The 15,532-nt window shown below is 39.8% G+C and overlaps 2 protein-coding genes and 1 long non-coding RNA gene across 6 annotated transcripts; 1 reads left to right on the top strand and 2 right to left on the bottom strand.

Annotated features, from left to right (window-relative positions):
* Window positions 1–1,911: 1,911 nt before the first annotated feature.
* Window positions 1,912–3,924, bottom strand: LOC120739336 (E3 ubiquitin/ISG15 ligase TRIM25-like). The gene is made up of 4 exons (XM_040041089.1): window positions 3,278–3,924; window positions 3,104–3,190; window positions 2,760–2,993; window positions 1,912–2,566 (listed from the first exon to the last, which is right to left on the bottom strand). Exons 1-4 carry the CDS (start codon window positions 3,878–3,880, stop codon window positions 2,351–2,353), a joined length of 1,140 nt encoding a protein of 379 aa, XP_039897023.1. The 5' UTR covers window positions 3,881–3,924; the 3' UTR covers window positions 1,912–2,350.
* Window positions 3,925–5,821: 1,897 nt separating this feature from the next.
* Window positions 5,822–8,173, top strand: LOC120739357. 2 transcript variants are annotated; one of them, XR_005697179.1, is made up of 4 exons: window positions 5,822–5,944; window positions 6,451–6,576; window positions 7,795–7,837; window positions 8,089–8,173. It is a non-coding gene; the product is annotated as an uncharacterized LOC120739357 (long non-coding RNA). The 2 variants fall into 2 exon arrangements; XR_005697178.1 differs by having other exon boundaries at window positions 7,795–8,173.
* si:dkey-46i9.6 (E3 ubiquitin-protein ligase TRIM7) lies at window positions 7,516–15,495 on the bottom strand. Of its 3 annotated transcripts, none has more exons than XM_040041069.1 (7): window positions 13,695–15,495; window positions 11,726–12,800; window positions 9,552–9,647; window positions 9,239–9,469; window positions 8,554–8,701; window positions 8,404–8,430; window positions 7,516–8,313 (listed from the first exon to the last, which is right to left on the bottom strand). In XM_040041069.1, exons 2-7 carry the CDS (start codon window positions 12,692–12,694, stop codon window positions 7,760–7,762), a joined length of 2,025 nt encoding a protein of 674 aa, XP_039897003.1. In that variant the 5' UTR covers window positions 12,695–12,800; window positions 13,695–15,495; the 3' UTR covers window positions 7,516–7,759. The 3 variants fall into 3 exon arrangements, with proteins under 3 accessions (XP_039897003.1, XP_039897002.1, XP_039897004.1); XM_040041068.1 differs by having other exon boundaries at window positions 11,726–12,669; XM_040041070.1 differs by having other exon boundaries at window positions 11,726–12,737; window positions 13,695–13,747.
* Window positions 15,496–15,532: the final 37 nt, after the last annotated feature.

The following is a 15,532-nucleotide window of genomic DNA, read 5'->3' as shown; positions in this document are numbered from 1 at the left end:
GTATCTCTGTCAGTATCTATCACCATGTTTATTTTTAAAAAAACAAACATAATTATTAATCTTAAATTGGTCATTTCCTAGTGTTTTTTGATGTTCAGATTGTGCAGCACTCATCTGAGTTCTAAACTTTGATCTTATTATTCATTTAGATTGTTGAAGGAAGTGAATTAGAATTAAAGACTCTCCTGTGAAAGAGTAAATATGCAAGTTCTCATTCACGTCAAAAAATGAGACTCTGCCTTCTTCATAGTCCAGGTACACTCCTATTAACCTTGGCCTCGGGCAAAGGTAGAGAACTGTGGAGGGTGTGGCGTGAACTTTATAGTCCAAAAACCTTTTTCCTGTGGCAAAGAATCCATTTTCTTTTTTCAAAAAAAAAAAAAAAAAAAAAAAAAACCCTTCCTGATCTGTTTACACTTTCCTTGGCAACACCCACATCCCAGTCATTTGTCAGGGCCACTTGGACTTCCCAGTAGTGCCGGCCAGAGGTGAAGCTCTCTGTCCCAAACACCATGGGACAGTCAAACCTCCTAGAGTCAGACGAGAGGCTTGCTGCTCTGGAGTACTTCAGACGTTTCCCAGATTCTGTCACCACAAGGCCCTAACTTGCAGTGGAAGGGTTAAAGGTGACTGATTCTTAATGGAGAAAAGAAAAATGGACAGTTTAAAAGAATATGTATGCACATTTTTTTAACAGTTAAGTTGAGTTGAGTTATTTTGTCTTGTCAAGATTTATTAAAATCAAATATAAATCTATGATCTCACCTTTATATTGCCTCATTGTGGCCAGTTCTAAGAGGAGAAAACATAAGCAAGCAAAACGTTAGTGTAAAACGTGTGGTGTTTTACATGGCACACTTATTCTTAGATTTGCATCTGTTGGCCTTCTTTCTTGACCTTTAGCAATCAGAATAATCGTCTGAAGTACCGAACAGGACGGGAAGAAAAAAAAAATCTTTGTTTTATTTGTTGATGCAAAACTTTCAATGGAAGCCAACAATATGAATATGCAGACGACTGCATGACTGGGGTGATTCATGCCAAGTCAGTCATAGTTGTTCAAACTAGCTTATTTGCAGTAGCATGAGGAGATCTCACCATGTTGGTGTCGTTCCTGATCATCAAAATTCCCATTGGGCCAGGTTCAATGTTACAAGTGACCAGTCACATTGTTGTGATGTCATAGTTATGCATTATAGAAATACCTTCAGACTACACACCACACTTGAGCCCCCAACTGTAACCCTAACCCCTCTGTCACAATACAATGAAACACTTCACATGGGATTGAATTCACATTAGTTTTGATAATCCAAAAACAACAACACAGGGATATCAATGCACCACAGGTAGTACTGGAATAAAATGAGACTATATGCCACAGTTAGTGAATAGCTGTTACACCTGTCCAAATGTAAAGATGTAAAACCAAATCTATATGACTGAAGACTTTTTTGGGTTTGTTTTTTTTTTTTTTTTAAATAAACAGAAAAGAAAAAAGGAGATTGGCACAAAGTCTGTTTTTGCTCCTGCAGTGCCACCACATTTGCTGAGTTGAGTATTTTGACGATTGTCATCTTACTGTTTTGAAAGTGGTTGTCAAAGTTGAAGCTTGGATCTGACTGGGAAATCACGGAACAGTGGCTACTTAAAGAGAAACTCACTGTTAGTAAAAAAAAGGTCACCTCTTTAAAATATATTTAAGAAAATTTAAATGTAGAGACTGAGTGTAAGAGGTCATTTTCCCATAAATATCAAGTGAACCTCCTTTTGTAACCTGACAGTTGCCCTCTGCAGCCCATTAGAAAGAATGCAGACCTAAAGGCTACAGCCATTTCTTCTAAATAATCCCATGCATCCATTCATTTCCTTCCATTTATCCAGTTCAGGCTCACTAGAGTCAATCTCAGCTGTAATGGGGCTGGAGCACGACCTATACAATTGTTCTTTCACACCTACAGCCAATTACCAGTTAACCCTAATGCTGATGTCTTTGAACCGTGGGAGGAAGCTGGACTACACAGATAACCGGCACAGGCTCAGTGAGAATATGCAAGCGTCAGAAAGACACCAGCCAGTGGATTAGAAGACAAGACCTTCTTTAAATTATTTATCCCTCTTATGAAGAGTTTTCACTCAGCTGGCAGAAGCTATATTTTCCATGCAGATGGCACTGCCCAAGAGCAGCATATTTTTCCAGGCACTGACGTTAAATGTGCTGTGGTGTCGTTTCGTGTTTGCACACACTGAATTGTCGGCTTCACAGCAGAAGAACTGACTTTTGTATGTGCACAGCAGCCTCCGCGACAATCACAATCAAATGCCGTGATCATCATTTTAATATGCTACGTTAACGTGTACAAACAGAAGTATCCAAACTAGAGAAATCTTCACACATAAAACAAACGTTGCATATATTTACTTTTGTGAGAGTTTTCAGTTCAGTTTTGAAAGTGTGCACAAGATGAGCCATGGCTCTCCTCGCCGTCTGCACACACAAGTCTGAGTAAACCTTGATCTTGGACCAATCCTTGGAGGCTGAAATATTGCTCACAGCCTTCAAAGTCTGAAATGATTCATAAGGACATGATAGTGAGTAGCAGCTATTTTCAGTTGGATCTTTTTTTGGATTGGGGCAGGGGTGAGTGAGGAAAAGATACAAAGCGATGGATAAAAGATGGAGAAATTTGTTGCACCTGGCTTTAAAAGAGATACATTTTATTATAAGATGCTTATAGGTCACAGTCTGTACAACTTACCTGTAAGAGCCACAGGTGGTCCTCATTTTGTGAAAGCTCGTCCAGCTCTGAGTGTTTTCTCTGCAGTTCTGCGATTTCGTCGTGCAACTCCTGAATTACCGCTTCGTCTTTCTCTTGTGACTTTCTGAGCTTGATTTGAATGTTTGATCGTAGTTTAGCCTGCATCTCTTCTACTTGGTTTATCAGATTACTGAATAGTGTATTGCTCTCCTCAATCTCTTGGTCTGCTTTTATCTGCAGGAGAAGGAAAACCCCACCATTTGTTAACATGCAGGGTATGCACTGAACACCGTAAAGCTTAATGTGACAAATTTTGCATCAAGGAAATTTTCCTTAATACTCACCTTCCGCAGTTCGGAGCACTCCGTAAATTCCTTTCTTTTCCATCCTCTCCTCAGTTTGATCTTTGGTTTTTGGGACTCAATATTTTCCTGAGATGTACAATTTTAAGCCATAAAATTGGGTGAAGCAGTCATTTTCAAGGATCTGCATTCTCATTTAACAAAACATCGTCTTACTCTCTGCTGAGCCCCTTCTTCTTCAACAGGTACTGTCTCATGGTCTCTGTGGTCTGTCTCACTGCACAGCAGACAGATGCACACCTGATCTTCTCTGCAGAAAAACTCCATTATCCTCTCGTGCTTCCTGCACATCCTCTCCTCCAGATTCTCCACTGGCTCGATCAGCTTGTGTCTCATTAAAGAGGGAACTCTCTGGTGAGGCTCCAGATGGGCTTCGCAGTATGACGTCAAACACTCCAGGCAAGACTTCAAGGCTTTGAACTGTAAATCAGTGCACACATCGCACGCCACTTTTCCTGGCGCATCCGTGTCTTCAAGCGTCTCCACCTTCCTCTTCTTGATTTGGCCTGAAATCTCTGCGATGACAGTGTTTCTGGAGAACTCGGGCCTCACATAGAATCTTTTACTGCACGTTGGACAGTGACATAACTCACTTCTGTCCCAGTGCTGAGTGAGGCAGGTCCTGCAAAAGTTGTGACCGCAAGGTGTAGTGACCGGGTCACTGAAGACGTTCAGGCAGATCGTACAGACGAAATGATCCTCTGGCAACGAAGCGAGGAAACCAAAAGCTGACATGATCTCTGTAGATGAAAATATCATTGATATGCTTTACATTTCTGTTCTTTCAGGCTTTTTATAACATACATACAATGAGTCAATCATACAAATCATTTATGCATTTACAGTAGAATATTGACTCACCTTATAGCCTGTATTTGAAAACCCTTTACTAGTCCCTAAGGAACACACTCACTCAAACGCTATTTTTGCAGGTTAAACCTATATATTGTTTTTGGTCGGAAATTATTTTAAATACTGTAGAAGTAGTCAACTTTACTTATTTAATGTTTTTTGGCAAACAAATCGTACTTCATATCAAAGAGTTGGAGGTAGTGTGCAATCATAACTTCATAAAACTGCAAAAAGTACAATTACACAGTTACTTATCATATGCTGACTATTATTAAACAATTCAATATCAATGGGTATTTATACCCCTAATCTTGATTTAATGGGTGCTACTTATTTTTCTGCTCTATACTTATCTGAGGGCAAATGTATGCAGTTTATGAAATTGACTCATAAGAATATTTGAATACTTAATTGTTAAGTATCCACGTGATTTATAGCTACACCTGGGAGAAGCACCTCAAACATCTAAGAAAGGTACTAGAGCGTCTCAGAGTAGCTGGTCTAACTGCTAATTTGTCAAAATGTGTTTTTGCCAAAGCTGAAACTGAATACCTGGGATTTGTCATAGAAACGAGGTGAAAAAAATAAGCAAACTCAGTACTATTAAATCGTGCACTTTGCCACAGACAAGGAAACATCTTAGATCATTTCTTGACATATCAGCATTCTACAACAGATTTATCGCTCATTTCTCTGCCAGGGCATCTCACCTCACTGATCTAACAGGATCTAGGTGTTCTAATCAGATTCAGTAAACGGAGGAGACTGAGGCAACTTTGCAGGATATCAGGCAATCACTTAAGACTGCAGTGTTTTATAGCCCAGATTTTGAAAAACCTTTTGTTCTTCAAACTGATGCTTCAGATAGGGGTCTTGGGGCTTTAATTAGCTGTAAAACAGGGGTGTCCAACACCAGTCCTAGAGAGCTACTGTCCTGCAGCTATTCAATGCAGACCTACTCCAACACAGCTGAATCAAACGATTGGATTACCTCTTCAGCATGCCATCAAGTTTGGCAAAATTCCTGGTAACAAGCCATTTATTTGAGGTGTGTCGGAAAAAGGATGCTTTCTAAAAGCTGCAGGATGGTAGCTTGAGGACTGGAGGTGGATACCCCTGCCATAAAATGTTCCAAAGAGATATGAGATATTTGATGGTGGAGAAAGGTTCTAGCAATCAAATGGGCACTTGATTCCTTCAAGTATTACCTCCTAGGATGGGAATTTACACTGGAAACTGACCACAAGGTGCTCCAGTGGCTGAAGGAAATAAAGGCTACAAATGGGGAAAACAAATCATCAGATGGTACCCCCCCCCCGATGCAGCCATATCACAGGCAAGAATAACTGCACAGCAGACTACTCACTGTTCCAGCTTAATGCCAAAGGGCGATGATGGCTACATGCAACCACACAATTGATCTACTCAGGTAATATTCATGTTTACTTTGTCTTATTTTTACATTGTGCTGTCAAGCTTCCGCGATTATTAGTTAACCAATTCCAGGTTTTGAATTTGTTTGTAATACATGACAGCAGTAACCTGTAGTCCAAAGGATGGCATGGAATCTGTTTTGTATTGTTTGTTATAGTAAAATGGGTATATGCTTATATTAAATATATTTATTTATTTATTTATTTATTTATTTTGAGTTACCTGGCTGCTGCTCCAGTCCTGGTTTTGGTGAAAGAAGCGTCTGAGGGTGGTGGAGCTGGTTTAAATGCAGAAGTTAATAAAATGAACTGAACCATCTATTGTGACCATGCAGGGGAGAATGGGGTTCTCCTTGCATAATGGTTAGCTGTTATTACTGTGGCTTTCACCTTTGGTGTTTACAATAGTTTATTCATTTGCTATGTAACTGGAGCTAGCTTTCATTTGGGCAGGTTCTTTTTAGGATGGGGGAAACAGTTGACTATGGAAACGAGGTTGTTGTCAGTAGAATACGAACAGGCCACTGCTTTTTAAATGGTACTCTTTTTAGGGTAGGAAAACATCCAACTGGGTTGTGTGATGGGTGCACTGATATGGAGACGGTTGAGCATGTACTCCTTAGTTGCAGGAAGTATGCAAGTCACAGGAGGGTGATGTGGGGTGAAATGAGTGGTGGAAGGGACCTTACGTTTGAACGAGTGGTTAAAGAGTTAAGTCATGGTGAAGGGAGAGTGGTGGTTTTTCGTCTTTTGAGAAATACTGGTCTCATCAAAAGGATCTGAGGATTCAGGAATGACGGACGATTAACAGCCAGGAGGTGGCAGTAATGCAACAGTTTTGGATGCAAGCTGCCGTTAAACTTGACTGAAGAAGAAGACTATGGAAACGCTTGAACATGTGTTTATTAGTTGCAGGAAGTATGTCAGTCAAATGAGAATGTTGAGGGTAGAAACTGTAGTTTGAAAAGGTGGCTGAGTGGTTAAGTCATGATAAAAGGAAGTGTGTGGTTTATTGTTTCTGTTTTATTTGTTTTGTTTTTTGAGAAACACTGTACTCATCAAGAGGATCTAAGGATTTGGAAGTGATGTAACAGTAAAAACCAGGAGATGGCAGTAGTGTAACATCTTTGGATTCAAGCTGCCATTAAAAATGAAAGAAGATTTGGGCAGGTCAGTTTGAGTTATGTTTTGTTGTGGCTTTTGAGTAGAATTTTGTTAAGTTGATCTCTTTTATGGACCCACTTGGGTCTTAAATAGTTTGTCATTTTAAATATTTGTAATAATGTTGTCCTTTTTGGCTATACTACAACCCATGTGTGAAGATTACACCTGTGTTTTTACGTTCTTGGCTGCCATGATAGTCTTTTATTCCTTATCAGTTCTTTAGTAAACAATATTATTCCTTCCCACTGTCTTCAAAGTGCTTGCTCACAGGGTGTCATCTGGTTGTTGGGGTTTGTCTATATATTTTAGGGTCCTTGCAAATTAAAGTACCTTGAGGCAATTGTGACTTGGTACTATAAGTAAAACTGTCTTGAATTGAACTGATTATCTCATTCTGTGTGCCTGGTATGGTTTTATAGATTAAACAAGCTTAGCATAAGGCCTGGGAACAGGTAGAAACTGCTTTCTTTTAGACAATGCTTGTGGTGGTCAGAGGGCCCAGTGGCGCCAGTGTCCGGCAGCCTCGCCTCCGTCAGTGCGTCCCAGGGCGGCTGTGGCTACAATGTAGCTTGCCATCACCAGTGTATGAATGTGTGTGTGAATGGGTGAATGACTGAATGTGTAAAGCGCTTTGGGGTCCTTAGGGACTAGTAAAGTGCTATACAAATACAGGCCATTTACCAATGCTTCCAGTCCTGCTAAAGTAAACCCAGAAACATGCATAAAACTTCTGAGGTGTAACATACTGTTGAGCAAAAGACCTCCCGTCAGTAGATTTTGGGACTTCTAAACATTTTTGCTGCAATCTTTAGAGAAACAGCTAACTGAACTTTATTGATCAAGATCTGTTTCTACCATGCTTACATTAATGTAGTAACTAGTTTTCCATTAAATGTTCAGCAAGAAAATAATTGCACTTACTCACAAAATAAAATTACTCTATTGTTATGATTTGTCTTCCTGCACACCCAGTTTTTAATGCTGATCAAATCACAATGTATTTAATATGCAAACAATCTTGAAATACAAAACTTGTCAACACTGTTTCTTTTTACCAGAACGTCATTTGAGGTTTGTGTTTTACAAGCATGTTGGCTACAAATTCACAGGATGTATAATTAACATATTTAGCTACAGTTCACATGTAATTAAATCGGGTATAGCTACAACAACTTTTGTTTTTATGTCCTTAGCTTTGCTTGATTAGATGTTTCTCATTCACAGGACAGATGACGATGGTGTCAGAGGCTTTGTCACAGCAGTACAGGTAGAAAAATGGAAGAATTTTTTCAGTGAAGGTATCCTCAAAGGTGTAAATATGGGTCCGTGCTCTCACATCATAAAACGACACTTGGCCTTCTTCGTAGTCCACATACACGCCCACTCTCTTGGGCTTAGGGTCGAGGGAGAGCAGTGACGGTGGGGATGTTGACGCTCTGTATCCCTGGCCTTTCTTCATGGCCAGAGCCCAATAGCCTTGGGTGGTGCTTACAGAGATCCTGCCCTTTCTGTTAACAGATGACCTCGCCACACCAAGGTACCAGTCATCCTTTTCCCCCACCTGGACCTCCCAGTAGTGTCTGCCAGAAGTGAAGCCCTCATGGGCCAATACTATAACCACCGTGTCGAAGCGATCGGGGTGGTCCGGGAGGTCCTGCCAGGCGCCCAGGTGTCTCACCTGATGTCTATCCTGAGAGAGCTGCAACCACGGGTTAGCTGTGTCAGGGTCAAGAGTGACATCCACTGCAGAAGAACGAGACAGAGGATATATTTTGTTGGGGAGTTTAATGATGAAAACACAAGAAATAAAAATAAGTAAAAAAAAAGCTTTACCTGTATATTTCAGAACTTTTTTGATCTCTGTAAAAACAAAATACAACATTCTCTTAAGATATGTTTCTTATACATCTTTACTTTTTTATAAAATAAAATGAATAGTCACACAGTAACAAAGGTATTTTTGAATGTTTATGGAACTCCTACCACTGTCAGACAGTTTGTCAATCATTTCAGTCAACGTCGCCTCTAGTTTGGACACTAATTTTCTGATCATGCCAACACATGTGTCAGTGGGAACACTGGTCTCAGACCAGTTTTTAACAGATGGTGGAGTGCTGAGGGCCGGGAAGCTCTGCAGAAAGATACAGCCCAAGGGGGGGAAACAACTTAGAAACAAGTTATTGACTAAAATAAGATGACCATAGTTACAGTCATGGTTCTTTTCAAATAACCACAGATCACAAAGATTTTAAGGCTTCTGAACTAAGAAACAAATATGGTTGTAGAATTATTTCCAAATTAAGAGACTCAAATGCTCAGGGTTGCGTCAAAATGGGCATTATTTATGAAACACTGCCAAAACAAACTTGCAAAGCTACTCTTTGATTGGATTGCAGGTTTTGGAATGCAATACAGTGCAGAGCAGAAAGAGGGCGCTGTTTTCATTTAATTTAGCTATTAGTGAATACTGCAAAAGGCACCTGGTTTCACTGCAAAACAGAGGGTTAACAAAATGCTGGAAGTGTCATTTTACCATAAAAAAAAATAAAAATAAGGAAAATTTAGAAAAATATCCATGAACTTGTACACCTTGCACAGGTAAAATATCAAGTACCACAACTTAAATTTGGCTCCCCGACACTGAGCACTGAAACACAGCCTCTCTCACCTTTAAGAAATGAATGTGGTCAGTCCGAGCAACGGTTTCCAACTCTGTGTTCCTCCTCTTTAGCTCAGTGATTTCCTGTTCCAGTTCAGCAATGAGGCCTTGAGCCCACCTCTCCGTCTGCCTCTGCTTCTCCTCGATGACCAAAACCAGCTCGGCCTGAGTTTTCTGGATGGAGCGCACCAGCTCCGAGAAGACCTGCATGCTTTCCTTAATCTCTCTTTGAGCACTGGCCTGAAAGTACAAAAAGCACATGTATGTTGAACAACCATGTGAGTGTAGATTGTGACGTGGCCATGCAAAGGTAAAAACTCACTTTATTGAGCTCCACAGAGTGTTTGATCTCCTCCACCTTTTTCACTCTGTCCTGGATCATCTGCTGAACGTCTATTCCTGTCCTCTTAAGCTGTGCCTGCACAGTATCAGATCACACGGGCATGACTTGTGGTAATTATAAACTTGATGATGTGAAAAGATTATTAGTCTTTAGTTGTAATCAGGCAACAGAGAAGATAACATCATAAAGACACTGTGGACCAGCCTGCTGTACAAGGCGAGGTCTGTGCAGCATAGTTGTTCGTGTTAATGTTTCCTTAAAATCCTGGAAGGTTTAGGTTGAATCATTAGTTTAGTAAAAGTAAACAAAAAAACAAACAAAAATTCAACTCATAGACTCACAAACAACAGAACCTGTTGTATCACCAAACCTTTCTGACATGTTAAGGGCACAATAGGTCAAAGCTTGGTGGTGCCAAGGGGTCATTTAGTGCTTAATAAATGTATTAGACCACCACCCAATATAAGGTTTATGCCGCAGCTGCCCTAAATTAACGGTACTTGTAATTATGAAAATATTTCTTATATTTTTGTAATGGTTAATCCACCAATATGTGCAAGTTCTATTTAAATCTAAATCAGAGGTATGCAGCTCCAGGCTTCGAGGCCCGGTGTCCTGCAGCTTTTAGATGTGTCCTTGATCCAACTCAGCTTATTTAAATGGCTAAATTACCTCCTCAACATGCCTTGAAGTTCTCCAGAGGCCTGGTAATGAACTAATCATGTGATTCAGGTGTGTTGACCCAGGGTGATACTAAAACCTGCAGGACACCGGCCCTCGAGGCCTGGAGTTGCTTACCCCTGATCTAAATGATATATCTAATACTAAATTTAGCCATAAATCTTAAAATTTTGTCAGGGCCTGAGTGACAAAACGCTTCTCCCACTGAAATGAAACGTCTAAATGAACAGAATCAACTTTCCGGGGTTAAATGTGACACTTAATTAATTTCTGACTTCCCAGTGAAGTCCAGAAATGTCTGTATACAAACATTTTTGACAAATTTCAAAAATATTTGTCATTTCTGTCACAGCTGATCTTATAAATCTGTTAAGCACTCTACATAATATTTTTTTTATGTGGTTTATCTATCTACAGTGCATTACTAACGATACGATTAACAATTAACAATGAAAAATGTGCATCATAACCATCATTTGAATATCTTTCACCATTTTGAATGTGGGAATCTGTGAACTTATGACATTAACTAAAGATAAACAATTAGCTGACTATAAATAGCAGAGAGGGTGTGTACTGGGTGCCATCTGAGCTGATCCTTTTTTCTTGATAAGACAAAAAAAAAGAAAGAAAAGAAAAGAGAACTTCTTGCTGAGAAATGAGGGTGCATAAATAATTCAATGAAAATATCTTGCTCTGCTTCCAGCGCATACAGTAGTATGCATCTCCAAAAAAGGTCATATTTATTCATATTAATAACTAAAGAATCCTTTTGAAGGAGTCCACAGAGTCTGGCGAATGAAACTGGAGTGTTGTGGAGCCACAGATTGAAAGGCTCTGTCCCATCCTAGTCTTCAACCATGTACAAGGAACAGTAATACATTTTGAGCCTGCAAACAAACACTTCAAGCAGAAGTGTGTTTAACAAAAGTCTGAAGCTTTTCCATTTAGTCCTCCGTGTGTAAGTATGAGAGTTTATCTGTTTTATCTTTGGCACCAATCACCTGATTTAAACTATGTTAAAAAATACTGCGTAAATCGTACATGACAAGGTGTAAACAAAATATCAGTCTCCTATCTGTATAACTGTGCTTTCTGCAGTTCTCCAGATCTGCTGTCAGCGATCGTGACTTCAAGCATCCATCATTTTATGTTAACTCTGGCTGCACTCGCAAGAGTCCATATTTATAGAACAGTGATACCAATTTTTTACTCTAAACATTTTGAAGGACCTAGGTCAAGTGGTTTTTTAGATAATGGAATTTGAAACTATCCCTCCAACAAAAAAGAGAACAGCGGTAGTAAGACATGAATCTTTCCACTTGAGTTCCTTTAGCTAAGTCTGAGCTGGTCCGGGGGGAGGCAGTTGATGAACCGGCAAGAATTGACCCGCAAATATCTTGAAATCTTTTCTAGCACAGATAAACATTTGGTCCCTGTCCTATATTTGGATGGCAGCGCATCTGTCTCACCTTTTTCTCTGTCCATTCTCTCTCCACGGGGACTGTGTAGTGAGCCCTGTGGTCCGTCTCGGTGCAGAGGACGCACACGCACATCTGATCCTTCTTACAGAACAGCTCCAGGAGCCTCTCGTGCTTCGGACACATCCTGTCCTCCATGTTGGCAACGGGCTCCATCAGCTTGTGCTTAGTGAAGCGGGCTGAGTGACATTTCAGATGCTCCTCGCAGTATGAAGTCAGACACACCAGGCAGGATTTGACCGCCTTCGGCCTACCTTCTCCAAGGCAAACGTCGCACAGGACTTCCTCCCAAGATTGAGATTGGAGCGAAGAGAAAGAAGGAGATGGTAAGGTCTGAGGAAGTTGAGAAGCAGAGATTTGAGGTGAGGGTGGGGGTGATGTTTGGGGAAGTGGAGGCGGTGGCTCCTGTGCTGTGGCTTGGTGTGCCAGTGGAGGAGAGGTCTTTGGAGGTGAAATTGGAGGGATTAAAGGTGGTAAGTCTTCTTGCTGTGGCCTCTTCTCTCCTTGTTTCTCCTTCACTCCCTCTTTCTTTCTCTTCTCCTCTTGTTTCAGCTTCAGCTCCTCCAAAAGCTGCTCTTTCTGGTCTTTCTCCAAAAGCCTCTCCTCATCCTCCCTTTTCCTCCTTTCTATTGTCCACTTCCTTTCTTTCCCTTCTCCCTCTTCCTTGCTTCCCTTCCCTTCCATGCTTTTAATCCTAATCTCCTTGAACTGCTCTGCGATTTCCCTCAAGACAGTGTTGACACTAATATCGGGCCTTTTGTAGAAGGACTTCTTGCACATAGGACACTGATACAAAGGACTGCTTTTCCAGTATCCCAGGATGCAACTCTGGCAGAAGTTGTGTCCGCAGGGGATGGAAACGGGGTTGGTGAAGACGTCCAGACAGATGGAGCAGTGCACCTGCTCTTCTGAAAGGTTCCCAGTAGTGGCCATTCCTGCACGGCGGAGAGGCAGGGTCATTTTCAGTGCAAGCAACCAGCCTTTGAATGGGTCATCAAACCTGCTGTGATATCGAGGTCGCTAGGATTAGATGGCATGACCTTAATGATGTCGTCTACAAGCAGATCTACAAAGCAAAGCATGGCGGGACTCATTTACCATTACATGCTTTGAAATTACAGGTCATAATGTTTTAGGTAAACATTTAGAATAATGACAAATGAGTCCCGATTAGTCCCGACTCATTTTAAGAGCTTACATGCATATGTTAATATTTAAATACAAAACATAGTCAACATCTTTCATAATCATTATTTATATTAAGATATTTTGAAAATATTTAAATATTGATACTGCCCTCTTGTGGCCACATATTGTAATAGTCACACTGCTTTTAATTTCTGACCCAAGAAATATATAGATAAATACAACTATAACTATAATAAGTTTATCAGAGGACGGCAATTAATAGAATCATCACATGAATTTTAACTCCTAATCTTTTCTTTTTAAAAGCAAACTCCATATCACAAGCTAAATATTATTATGTCTCTCCTGTACGCTGGTACACTGCGACACAAATGTATCTGTGAAGCTGCAAGTAAGCAGGTTTGACCTATAAGACAGGCAGCTTCAGGCCTAGGTGTTCGTGACAGACCAGATTAAGATTTTTCCAAAAATACTAGCGTACCGCATGACCTGTCTTGCAGTGCTGGCAGCGCTTAATCTTTCTTATTTTGACAAATGAACACGTAGTACCTAAAAATATACAAACTTATAACTCTACGATTGAAGTCTTCTCTTGAACTATTTTAATTTATAATTCCCTGCCTGCAATGGAAAGAAAGTCCATACCACAGGTCAGCACTCATTAGAATAAAAATGTTATTAGAAAAAAAATCCAACAACAATACTCCCCTAAGCGTTATGTCTGTGTACAGAGAAGCAGATGATACCCTGTGGAAATTAAAAACACAGGAGGTGAAGGGAGAGACAAAAAGCAGAGATCTGGGAAACTCACCAGAGAGCAGCTGCCTGGAGACTCCACAGTGCACTGACATATGAGACAGGCTGTAACCGCTGCCCCTTACAGCCGCCCCCCACACAAACACACACTCAACTCAGACCCAAAATATACCCCGCTCCCTCAGTCTCCTTTTAACCTAGATACAAATATTCTCTGGCCATGACCCTCAAAGCTCCAGGAGGAATAGCTTTAAGTCTTCAGAGAATACAGCACATTAGCTAGGGTCAAATTCAGGAGTTTGACAAAGAAATTAAAATAGCAGAAGTAACACTAAAATCTGAGAAAGCTTACATGTTGAGGATTTAATTTTTTGTGTTAATAATTTTACGATTTTCAAATTGGCAAAATTTAAAACACAAAAAAATATTAGACTGTTAGCTTAGCACAAAGATTAGAAGCACAGACCATATAAAAACATGGATGTAATATCCAGGTTTTAAAAAATAATAAGTCAACGTGGAAATGTCTTAAACCTGCATTCTACCTGAAGGCCACCAGAGAGCGATAGCTGTGGTTGTAAAAAAACAAACAAAACCTTTGGGCCTGATAGAAGGCCATGCTTTCTGCAAACAGTTTGTGGACTCAGTCACTGATTTCTGGTCATACTGAATCAAAAATGAAGTCTATATTTATAAAGCTTTATAGTTTTTGTATCATTGTATATTTCAAAATATAGAGCCTTAACCATGACCACTGTTCACCAGCTAATGACGTGTGACTGGTAAGTAGTTTGCCAACTAGCATGTAGTTTCACAGTCAAACCCGTCCCTCTTCATATCATCCATTCTTTTAAAGATGGTGACGGTAAAAATGCCAAAGTTGAGGCTTCAGAAAGACATGTCAGAAACCAGTGGATGACATGACGGTAGCTACTACAGTCTATCCCCTTCATGCTGTCTATGACTAAAAACACTTTCTTCTCTCTCTTTGCTGGCATTGCTAAAGTTCAACATTACAAGTGTAGTAAAACAGACAGCTGACACTAAAATAGTTCTATATTTTGTGGAGATTATATATGATATAGATCACTTTTTTTTTTAAGCTATGCTAAGCTAAAGGGATCCAGAGGATGCCTTAGACAGAGGCTTTTTTTATCTTCTCTTATACCAGAGGCCTATTTAACCAACCCAAAAGACAGAGCTCACATTTCAAGGTTGCTTTTGTCGATTTATAACAAAAGTAAGTTCAGTGTAATTCAGTCTCCTGACAGTTTTTTTAAATGTTTTGTCTACATAAACCCTCGAAGAAAAGGAAACAATGTGATAGCCATTGCAAAAAAAGTGCAGGTGTTTTAATTATGTTATGACTCCATCAGGAGAGTTCATGCTTTTTGTGTAATCTTATTTACTGTCGTGACTTAATGGACAGTTAATATGAGTGAGATTAAAGAAAACAAGAAATTATTTTTTTAGTTTCTAGATCAAATGGCTTGAATTCGCCAATGACATAGGTTTAAAAACAAAACAGACTGTTAGGTTACCAAACATGGGCGTGTCTGAGGCCCTGAAAAGTAGGACACTGCCACTGAAAAAAATGACAGGCATGGTTAAGTGAAAACTTGAGTTATCTCAAAATTATTGATTCAAATTGCTGAGTAAGTAAAAAAAAAAACTTGAGATACCCAACTGGAAATTTTGAGATAATCACCTCAAATTTTGACCTATAGGCTTTTTTTTTCTTTGTCAGTTGTTGGTTATCCTGAAAGTCCAAATTAGAGTGGTAATAAGTTCAGCAGGAAATTCAGCTTAAGTCACTTAAGCTAAAGTAAATATTTTTTTTGACGTGACCGTTTTTTGTGATATATATATATATATATGTATATACATATATAT

Source organism: Simochromis diagramma, unplaced genomic scaffold (genome assembly GCF_900408965.1).
Source record: "Simochromis diagramma unplaced genomic scaffold, fSimDia1.1 OVJJ01000370.1, whole genome shotgun sequence".
NCBI classification, from domain to species: domain Eukaryota; kingdom Metazoa; phylum Chordata; class Actinopteri; order Cichliformes; family Cichlidae; genus Simochromis; species Simochromis diagramma.
The sequence above is the reverse complement of the archived record's forward strand: the minus strand, read 5'-3'. Positions and strand labels throughout refer to the sequence as shown.